At 38.7% G+C, this 11,453-nt stretch overlaps 1 protein-coding gene across 2 annotated transcripts; it reads right to left on the reverse strand.

Moving 5' to 3' along the window:
- Nucleotides 1–1,558: 1,558 nt before the first annotated feature.
- On the reverse strand, nucleotides 1,559–11,237 carry dctn4 (dynactin 4). Of its 2 annotated transcripts, XM_040016265.1 has the most exons (14): nucleotides 11,019–11,237; nucleotides 10,285–10,355; nucleotides 9,980–10,158; nucleotides 9,834–9,877; nucleotides 9,136–9,243; nucleotides 8,462–8,482; nucleotides 7,884–7,957; nucleotides 6,989–7,101; nucleotides 6,791–6,900; nucleotides 6,619–6,692; nucleotides 6,068–6,122; nucleotides 5,405–5,512; nucleotides 2,975–3,072; nucleotides 1,559–2,882 (listed from the first exon to the last, which is right to left on the reverse strand). In XM_040016265.1, exons 1-14 carry the CDS (start codon nucleotides 11,151–11,153, stop codon nucleotides 2,663–2,665), a joined length of 1,410 nt encoding a protein of 469 aa, XP_039872199.1. In that variant the 5' UTR covers nucleotides 11,154–11,237; the 3' UTR covers nucleotides 1,559–2,662. The 2 variants fall into 2 exon arrangements, with proteins under 2 accessions (XP_039872199.1, XP_039872200.1); XM_040016266.1 differs by lacking the exon at nucleotides 8,462–8,482.
- Between the last annotated feature and the right edge of the window lie 216 nt (nucleotides 11,238–11,453).

The raw sequence follows: 11,453 nt of genomic DNA on the forward strand, positions 1-11,453 counted from the left end.
AGACGGAGTGGGTCTGTTTACACAGCGGAGGGCCTCATCGGGGAGCTGCAACATACCAGCATCGCACATATCTGATCTGCCTTTTCAGAAGCAATAAACGACACGAGCACGCAAATCATCCCTCCCAACATGACGGATACGTGTTAAATATAAAACGGTATCTGCTGGAGTACAAATTCTTTTACTCTCTGCTCCTCGTGGTGATAAGAGGGCATCTCGTTCTGATGATTTGGATGCTGATAAGCAGCTTTGCGCTCATTATGAAAATATTTTTCCCAGATTAAAGGAAAAAACTGCTTTTTCACAGCCACGATTGCTATCGATCGATGTTTTCAGCATGCAGAGAAATTCAAGATCAAGGTTGCCTTGTGCTTGCTCTCATGTCCTCCCAGAGCTCCTTGTGTGGCTGATGTTTAAAAACTATTTGGCTATGGCGCCATCTTGTGGTGAGAGTGAATGACAGACAAAAATGCAAGTCTGATACACGTGATCAAAAAGCTTATTACAAGATTAAACAGATTTGGGGAACTGATGTTACTTCAGATCCACTACTCTATGTATTATGTGTACATCCAAATGATACAATATATGCAAAACTGATATATAAGAGTTCTGCCTTCCTAATTTTTAAAAAACCCTTTATTACAGAACGAATTACTGGAAGACTTCAGCTGAAACCAGAATCATCTTTACTTCTCTCTTCTCCTCATTGCTGTAGGTCATTTTATAAATATTAATTACACTTAAATTTTTACAGTGCAGACTACATTGACAAAATCTATATCATAAATGGAGGTTTAATTGAAGGAAGATATAGAAATAAATAAATATATAAAGAATCATAGAGGAATAGTTATAGAGATCAAATCAAACGTGTTTCCTATTACATGAATTAAGTTTTTTATTTTAAAAAAAGCTTTAAAATATGACAATATTTTTAAAGCCATCGCTCTACATTGGCTCATTGCAGTGATGAACTTGGAAAAATATCACCTGAACCTTAATGCAACTGATTATTCGCAATGCAATTTAAGGTTTACATTACAGCTGCCCTAAATTAACAGCAATGGTAAAATCCATTTTCTGAGTTTCTGTAATAGTTAATCCACCAGTATGTGCAAGAGTTTATTTTTTATGCCAAAATATAATTATTGTTATCTATTAATTTTTTTAATGTACCATTTTTAATTCTTTATTTTTAATTAAGATGCCAAATTACAGTCATTTACTTGCATTCCTGGACAAATTTGTTTCATTGGTTGGATGTTATGTAGTCCAGTGTGACGCCTCCAATTTGAAAACAAAAACATGAATTCAGTCATTTTTACTTTGTTGATAGATTTCTAAAATACTTTTTTTTCTTTTTATAACAGGCAGTCTAATAAATCTCAAGTCAGCAGCTTTACAGTTTTAAGCCATTTGCTTTAATAGCGCTGTTTTCAGGCACAGCAGCAGGAAAAGTGCTAGAAACCCAGCTTTATGTCAAAAGCAGAGTGGAGCACAGTCTGGAATAACCACTTTAAAACTCGCATCAACCTAGAACATAAGACATTTACGCTTTCTCTTTGACAGTATTATTTATTAGCCAGCACAGATGATTAACTGTGATGTAAGGACAGTTTTTTTGTTTTGTTTTTTAACCAAGACCAAAAAAGAACTGGCAGCAGCTAACAATACGCACTGACATTGAGGTCAGTGAGGTCTATGAACCAAAAGCAAGTTTTCAAATCAGACAAAAATAGTGTTTCAATACACAGAAATGACGGGCACTTTGTACTTCATGTCATTTGTACAGTTTCTCATGAATCCTCCTCACAGTGCCATTAGGTTACTGTGCAACTTCAGACAATAATAAAACGATCATATTTATCCAAAGGAGATCCTTTTTAAACATACTACGGAATCAATAATTGTGATGATACTGTGTAGCATGTATGGTTTTTTATTATATATGTGAAGCATGCATGTTATTCTCCTACTGCTGTCTGAAGGATACACAAGCTAAAAGCGCAGAGGCGTGTGTGTGTGAGATTCATGGCTGGGATTCACAGATTGTTCTCTATTCTGATTTCTGATTCTGCTCATCTTTCTATAATCCCACTCCCTCGACTTTGAACTTAAACTTCTATAATCTATAAACAGCAGAGACAAAAAACTCACAAAATACCCACAGCACAACACAGCTGAGACAAAACGTTCGTCAAGGTTGTGGAGAGAAAGGCTGGGAGCAACAAATATGGCATATATATTTAATCAAATTAAAGCTTCATTTTAGTCAGAAACGATATGCATATAATAAGGATCTGTCCCCTCTATGTAACCACATGCTAAACTGCCTCTTACTGATGAACTATAAAGTGTTTAAGATGAGAAAGAGGAGGTTTTTGGTACATTAGGCAACAATAAACCAGACCAAGAATCTATAGTTATCAGTTAAGTGTGCAACAAGTCATGGTTTCATATAGTTTGATAAACTGTGCAGCATATAAACTGCTGATGTGACTTAAGCCAAAGCATAACAACAGCATCTGAAAGCCTTAAAGGTGCCAAATTATCCTTAAGCTTCAATGAGCTGAATCAGAAATCAGTTTTAAATTAAATTAATCCCAGTTTGAAGGTATTAGTTCGAAGAGCCTAACACTGGTGAACGCAGTACTTGGGTTCAGGAAGCGAGGGGTCCCAGCCTCAGCTCCACGTGGTGAGTGAGCCAGATGGCTTCAGCGGCAGTGTCGGCTCCCTCCTCGCTCGGCCGGATGGGACCAGCGAGGTTGCGGAAGTCATGTCGGATCTTAAAAGAAACCGTGACATCCATATCCTCCTCTTTCTGAGGGATCACTTTGATAAAGAAACCAATCTTGTTGGATTTCCTGAAGGCAACAACACTGTGGAAAAGACAGAGATATCAAGTGGAGTGAGGGTGTTTTCTCATGCCATTACTGTTAAAGAGCAAGCGTGGGTTTGTGTGTTGACTCACTCTGGGTCGTCCTGGAAGTCCTGAGGTTCGGCTAGTTCATCATACTCAGCAGCAGCATCCTTTCCTGCTAAGAGTAGTTCCTTACTGGGCACTAAAACCTGAAAAAAATAACAAGCAGTAATGTTTACAGCAAGATTTTAAATGTTAGAGTCACATTAAGATGAATTATTACACTTCTTTCTAAGTTAATCGCATCTTAAAATGAACAATGGTGGTTATTAAATAAAAAGATGTATTTTACTGAAGTTGACACCTCACATAAAAACTCATGCTCGTCTGACTGTTATATCTGTGTTGTGTTTAAGGGGGAAAATAAGTCAAATGAATCACACTTTTTGCTAAAATTGATGCCTCTTTTCAGCTGTCAAAAGACTTACAGAGAGAACAGATGTAGTACATAAAATATATGTAGGAGGTGAGTGAACTTAGCCATGAGAAGTAGCGATAAAACTCAACCGAGCATAGCTTGATATGGTTCGCAATATCCCTCAGGTGTTTGTATATCAGATCGAGCAGAAAGCCGGGACTGCACTCTCCGTTTGGCCATAATGTCAATGGAAATGGGTCATCAGGATGCTCTTATTTGGCCAGGAGCTGTACCTTACTCGAGCTGGCCCATGACTTCATCACTAAAGAGGCTGGTGATAAAAAAAACGCCTATAGTCAGAGAGCCTCAGTGCACCAGGCAGCACTGTTAGCTGTGACTAACAGTATGAAGAGATGACGCGAAGGCTACAGACAAGCCAATTTGCAAAACAGCCGAGCTGCTGAGTAAAATTTGAATAAATAAGGTAAATAAGTATAGAACAAAATGGCTAACACATGCACATTTTGTATTTGGTGCCAGCACACTAGGGGAAAAAAAAAAAAAAGTTTACCACCGTGTTGCATCACCTGTTTTTCTATCACTGCTTGTGGACTGAGGAGACCAACTGCTGCACTTGTGAAATCCAAATACTTTCCTTTTCTCACTTGATGCATTATCTTTCTGCTTGAGGGCCTCCTTTGTCATATTTTTTGTTTCATACCACACCAAATGTTTTCTATCAGTGACCGGTCACACACACCCAGTCAAGCACCTGGGCTCGTTTACCACAAAGATACAGATTTCAGAAAGGAAATCAGTGAAACAACTGGATTCTTTGAACCTATTAATGATATTACAAACCTCCGTTAAAAATAACAGATAAGTGTTTAATTATCTATAAGAGCGGCTCTTCTGGTTATCATTTTGAAAACAAGTCTAATATTTGCAGTCTGAAGTTTCTTTCACTGGATGCATTTGTGGTTGCTTTCTAAAATGTCAATAGGCAACTTACAAGTAGAGCTGGGCGATAGAACAATAACGATATATAGCGAAATAACTTTTTCTCGATAGAAAAGTTAAACTATTGCGATAGGCCTCATCTCTCTTGTCCTCTTAAAAAAAAAAAAAAAAAAAAAAAGAACAGCCAATCCAAATTAACTAGCGCAGAGCCACGTCACGTGACTTGTTACGTACAGCACAAGTGCCAAGCCTCACATGTGTATTTGCCCGGGTAATGGAGGAAATGAGTGTGCCAACTAGAGAAAAATCAACCGAGAGCGTGACCGAAGGTTACCGAAGAGAAAACATGATGGTTCCAATGCCGGAGAGATTGTCGAACGGAAGAGCCAGAGAAGTTCCGTAGTGTGAAGGTATTTCGGCTATTTCAAGTCTGACAAAAAAAACAGAGTAGCGCGCACTGTAAATTGTGCCGAAAGCAAGTCTGGAAATACAATAAACCGGTGCATGCTCAATGTCTGACTGAAAGCGCTAGTTCGTCATTCGGCTTTTGTCAGATTAAAGTAACTGTTAAAACTGTTTGAAAAGCTAAGCTATACAACAAGGAGAGATTGAGAATTTCCTTTTAGTTCTCAGTTTATTTGATATTGACAAAAGTTAGTCAATTTTGTCTGTTCTTCTGTAAAACAAACTAAGATTTATTTTTAGAATTAATATTTTGTTTCTAAGTGGAATTGACAATTTAGTCTGTTTCGTTTGTTCTATTTTGAAACTTAAACGCTTTAGCGGCTGCCTTTTGTGTAGTTTGCAATATTTGCCTTTATTTATCTGAAGAAGTCTCATGTTCCTTAAGTACATCTACCCTGTTGAACTTATTATGGGAAATAAATATTTAAATCAAAACAAGCTGCTGATTATTTCACATTTTACTTGTGAGCAACGGCACATTTAAATCTTACAAATATAGTTATTTGGCTTATATCGTGATATATATCGTTATCGCCTGAAATGAAAAAAACATATCGTGATATGAAAGAATCTTATATCGCCCAGCTCTACTTACAAGAGATTTTAAAAACTTCATTAAAGTTACAAAGTTTTGTATCAATTTCGGATCGACTGTTGTTGTGTGTCAATAGAAGCGATTAAAAAAATAAATAAAATACCTTTGCAGTGCTATTAATCTCATCAGGGTCATTTTCCTCACAAGAGGTCAGTGAGACACGGGTGATGTTCTCCACTGGGTTGGTCAGGGTCAGCAGCACCTGGCTCTCCTAAACAGCGAATGGCAGGAAAGAAAAAAGATAAGGCAAATGCTTGTCATCGTTTCCAAGTTTATGTGTACACTAATGGTTTTTCCTTATTTCCATGCCTAATTACATTGTAGATTCTCACAGACTGTATCAAAACTATGAATGAACACATATGGGATCATGTAGTAAACAAAAAAGTGTTAAATAACTCAAAACATGTTTTATATTTTACATTCCTGAAAGTAGCCACCCTTTGCTTTGTTGACAGCTCTGCAAACCCTTGGCCTTCTCTCAGTGAGCTTCATGGTGTAGTCACCTGAAATGGTTTTTACTTCAAATTCCCAGAGCTTTCATGCATCATTAATTAAAAATAGACCAGATAAAATTCATTTTGGAAAATCGCAGATGTCGTGTACATATGCAGAGATGTGTCTACAATGTAATAGCCATGAAAATAAAGAAAAAACATTAAATGAGAAGGCATGTACAAACTTTTTGCTGGTAGTGTGCATAGAATTTAAAAAAAAAAAAATCTAAAATACAAGATAATCTACCAAAGTTCGTGCAGACACTGACCTTCCCATTCCGGAGATTTGGAATGGACATAATTCTCACTTCTGGGATATAACTCCTGTGGGAGGAAGAGGAAGGCAGACAGTCAATACACTAACACACCAAAGATCACTAAACATTCAGTCAGAGTGACCTCTTGTCTAAACTCCTGAAAACAAAACAAAAAGAAGAAAAAGCACAAAGTGAAAACTGTCTCCATTTAACCCTCCTGTTATGTTGGTTTCCAGGAACACCAATTATGCTCCTGGGTTAATTTGACCCGGGGCAAATTTACTCATCCAAAAGTGTCAGAAACACTGGCATTGATTATTTTACAATTTTCTTTTATAATTTAATTTTTTTCATTTTCTGTAGTGATGCAGATGACATGTGACATCTCTTCTGTTCTGGGTCAATCTGACCCGCAACATAACAGGAGGGTTAATGTGCTCATGCATTTGCATGAAAAATGTCCCGACGTCTTTATACAGTCATCCAACTAAACAACATTTATACTTGACGATAAACTGCTGAGAAAAAAAAGTTTCAAACGTAAACAGAAGAGCAGCACTCACACAGCCACCAGCTGAATTTTAAACTTGATTGAAGTAGGATTAAACTCTGGCTTGCTCAAGTTGTGCTCGCATTTCTGAAGAAGGGGGAAAAAAAAGACTCATGTAAATATAAATCTATTAAAAGAGAGGCTTTGATAGATATGGAACACTAAAAGCCTGAAGAGGTGCTGACCCTGCAGCGCAGCGAGCGCTTCATCAGGAGGTGTTTGTGTCTTGGGTGGAGCTGAGACGCCCCTGCAGGCTGGAAGTCTGGCTGCAGAAGCCGCTGTCGCAGCGTGGTCACTGCAAGACAAGAGAAATTACAGATTCAACTTGACCTCACTTTGACAAGCTCTCTGTACTGTTCAGCGAGCGCCAGATAAGACCATACCTTCAGGTAAATTGATGGGTCTGGTGTAACAATCCTCAGGCAGGGGCTCCACCTCATCAAGTGCCTGGGCTGGTTCAATGGTGATCTCCTTCTGGTCTTCACCCTCTTTGAGGCTAATTAGATTAATATAAATACTGCTTAATAAGCTGTTATTTCTCTTTAATGACAGTCTTTAAAGTAACTGGAAGTTAATTACATACACTGCAAAGCAAACAGTGCAGGTATTTTTGGAGGCTCTAGCTCTTTATAAATAACCTACTCACATAAAAGTTGCACGGTTACAGTTAGAACAAAGAAACTTTGGAAAACTTAAGGTTGATGCCTTCAAGGGCATCCAACTTTTCATACCTGGCTCCTGAACAAGAGTCCTTTGAAACAAGAGACAACCAAGTACACATCACTCTTTTCAGAGAGTCCTCGCCAGCTTTACATTCGTCCCCTCGGTCTGACAGCATAGTTTATCAATACGCTGCCTTTTGTCAGCTAATCATTAATCCAAAATGTTAGGCAGGGTCCTTGAATGAATTCTGGTGAGCGATCTCTGTTAACAATTATATCAGTACAAGGTGATGATGCAATTTGAGAACAAGAAAAAAGGTGACAAACTGTTCATTGTGATGGATTAACTACAATAAGTATCTAAAGACAAGTTCCAAGGCTCTGTAAATTCATTTTTATGGCACCCTGAAATTAATCAAACTAATGGTTTGTGGACGGCAGAAAATTAATCTGAGTCACTGATAATATGCATGTCAAAGACGTGAGACATGGAAAACAGGTGCTGACCTTGAAAGTCAAAAAAAGTTCAAAAGGACAAAACCGGTTGATGGGATGTGTTAAAAGCTGCAATAACTGCAGATAAACATGATAATAAAAATATAAAAAAAAAACTCACGAAAGGCCAGCCAGGCTTGATAGTGGAGCTCCAGGCCTCTGTCTCTGCAGTCTGGTTCCAAGGCCATATTTTTCCTGAGTAGAATTGGAGGACAAAACATGATCAGAGATCTAGCCTAGTGAACACTGAAATGTCAAGATGATTATAAATATGCATCTACAGTTATTTATCTACATGACAAATACAACACAACATCCTGACCCAAAAAATTTAGTTTATGGCAAGTTTTGAGAATAAAAAAATGTAAAGAAGTGGAAAAACAACAAATAAAGAACAAACTGTTAAAATTAGCAGTGGTAAGAGACAGAAAGAAGAGCCTTTGTACTCTAGACTAGAGGAAGAGAATCAACTCATATTTAATGAATAAATGTCTTGAAAGAGAAAGATCTTCTGTTGCTTCCCTCCCTCTAATCAACATAAAGGCTCTCCTTGTGTGGGTCTCGGTCTCATTTACCCAAGAAACATTCATGTGATCTGTGAGGTCAGTCAGTAACAGAGCAGACAGGAACAGATAGAAATAGAAAACAGTGCTACTGTAAAAGATGAGAATACCCAAATTGTGAAAAAGTACAACTCACCACCACATGAATAGTGTGTTGCTGGGGGATAAAAACCAAAATGTCAGAGTGCATAAGCAAAGAAAAAAAAAAGGAAAAGAGAGAGAATAAAGAACAAGGTGAAACCAAAGCGATCAAGCAAAACATTACTGGTATTTGGTGACATGCAACGGCAACAGAAATGCATCAGTGATGGAAAACAACTGCAGGATATCACAGCTTAAGTGGCTCCACTGCGCGATAGGAAAGACGGGTTTGCATTAATGGATGTTAATTGTCAAAGAAGAAAACGGCAGGTGTGAACAATGCACCAAGCTAGCAAAGCGTGAAGACCACATCCAAAGCAGGGGGGCATAAAACTCATTGTGCACATTTTCCGCTACGTTCAGGCAAATCACACTGGTGACTACCATGACATTTGTTTCTTAAGCAGGGTAACAGCATGGGCATGGTGTGAATCTGTAAACCAAGCACAGCAAGTCTATTCCCGCCTGCTTTGGCTTAAAGCATGCAAATCAAATGACATCCTTACTGACACAAAGAAATATTTCTGTATTTATTATTTAAATCAAAGTCTATGTAAATTAGTTTGTTATTTGCAATTTATTGCTGCTATTCACAATAACGACAAATCACACAGAGGCAACAGCTAACATGAAGCTGTTCATCTGTGGGGCTCAGAGAGAGCAGAGTACCGAGAACGCCAGGGGCATGCACTGTCGTCTCCTGGCCATCTTCTTCCTGTCCCTCTCCTGCTTCTCTCGGTGGGCCAGCTGCTGGTAATACTCAATCAGTTTGTTGATCTGGAGCAAACAAACAAGAATCAGTTCTTTATGTACTTTTATAAAAACAGACTATATTGTAATTTAAAAGAGAACTGGATACATTATGCTACATATAGTATAGGTTCATATCAATACCTATATTATCACAAATTTATTATGTCCCTATATGCAATATAGTTTTTTTCTTAATTAATAGCTTGGCGAATATTATTGGCTGATACTGGTCTTTTTAAACGCAACTTATGTAATTTTTTTTACAAGTTCGTATGATTGTATTAAAATGTGATAGACTTAAATTAAGCTGTAGAAAACTGTGGAATAATAATAATCTGCAAAAATTAAAACAGTTGACTTCCCGCAATAACTACATGTGTGTAAAGACGCTCATTGCAAGACATAAATAAATAAATGGGAGCATGTGCAGTTCGTGCATGTCAGTTTTGTAGCCTAAGCAAATGTTCAGCTATTTCAGTTTAGCCTGGGTTGTGTTATTGAGGGTGTCACTTATTCAGGGGCACATCGGTTTAAAAGCAAGCAATGTGTTATCAGGAAACATGTGAGCAACTTGAGAAAAATTTAGATGGCCACAGGGTGGAAAAAAAACCTACCCGCTGAGTATGAGGGTTCTCCGGCTCCTGCCATCCACCACTGGCTGCAGTGAACAAAATGCAAACATCAGACTTTAGACAGTCACAGAGAACAAATACAGCCTTGACCAAAAAAGGTTTACTAGGATTAGTGAACTAGCACTCACCAACTGATTTGTCAGCCATGCCCACATCTCTTGAGGTCCAGCGACAGAAGCCGCAAGCCAAATAGTACGCTTTCTTCATGGCTGTCTTGGTAGGATCATCAGGCAGAGGAGCTGGGATGTTGGTGGCCCGAGTAGATAGTGTGTGCATGCAGCACGGGCAGTCAAAACAGTTTGCACACCTACAACAGAGCACACCAATAATTAAGAATGAAACTAAGGTCGCTAATTACATAGTGACATAAGGGGTGGAATATAAACACGAAGCTTTTTCTACGAATCTGCAAAGAAAAGCAGATCAATCTTACCTGTTCTTTTTAAGCTTAGCCTCTGCAGACGGCATGTTTTCCAGACAGCTGGGACAATAGTGGGAGTCCACCTGAACACAGAGAAGTCAGTCTTAAAGTGTATTTTAAACACGCTTCCCAACTGCTGGATTACCAACAGTGTTATGAGGAATAAATAGGATTATCGTTGTACCATTCCTTAGAACAGTATGGTACCATGAAACAGGGGAACCCGTTTTATTTCATTTTTATCTATTCTTCAATGAAGTAAAAGTTAAGCTTTCAATCAAGTAGTAGTATATTAACAAATATTCGTCAGGGTATCCTATGATGATGGTGATGCTACTAGCTAAATCGCTCTGGGCGTGGTGTCTGTAACTTTGAGTTAGGTTTACAAGGTTTTAACAGTGAGGACGTTAGCAAGGACATACCGACATCAAAATATTTTGCTTGTGTACTTGTTTTAATTAGAGAACATGCCACCCACAGCTTTATATAAGCTAACCTGTGCGTTTAATGCTAAAGCCGACAGATAGCAACGGCTCATTAGCTTGCGCTTGCTTCTTTCAACAAGCGGAAGTGAAACCGTACAACCAATGAGATTAGGGGACCGTTTGATTGACAAACGGCTTGGCCAGACAACTCAGCATATGGCTGAACTAGTCCCTCCCGCCTGTCAAAGCTAACAGAAGGTAACAAAGTAGCTAGAAAAGGCTAACTGTTAGCGGAGGATGATGAGAAAAACACTAACGTACCTCGTGAGACACGCATTCCAGAGATCGTAGCTCACTGCAGTAGCGACAGAAATAAAGCTGAGACAGGGGGGCTCTAATTTTTTTCTCCCCACGAACCAGATAGACAACTCTATCTGGCTGCAGAAGGGACGCCATCTCCGAGGAACGTAGACGAGCCCAGCGACTCACTGGACCGTCTGCTAGTGTTGATGCCACCGCTGGTTGCTTGGCTGGAGAAACCAATGACTGTAGAAAACAGTGAGCTCATCGTCGCCCTCGTGTGGTGAATATAGAAAACGCCACGTTTATGTTTTGGCCAGAGTTGTGTGTGAGATTTGCGTTTGTGGCCTGTTGTTCCCATTTCTTTAGCCGAATGAAAAACAGGAAGAAAAGTTTGAGGTATATCAAATTACACAAGAACTAGACTGATAATCAGTGGAAACGGATCTTGCAGAG

The sequence above is a fragment of the Simochromis diagramma genome, unplaced genomic scaffold (assembly GCF_900408965.1).
Source record: "Simochromis diagramma unplaced genomic scaffold, fSimDia1.1 OVJJ01000685.1, whole genome shotgun sequence".
Classification (NCBI taxonomy): Eukaryota; Metazoa; Chordata; class Actinopteri; order Cichliformes; family Cichlidae; genus Simochromis; species Simochromis diagramma.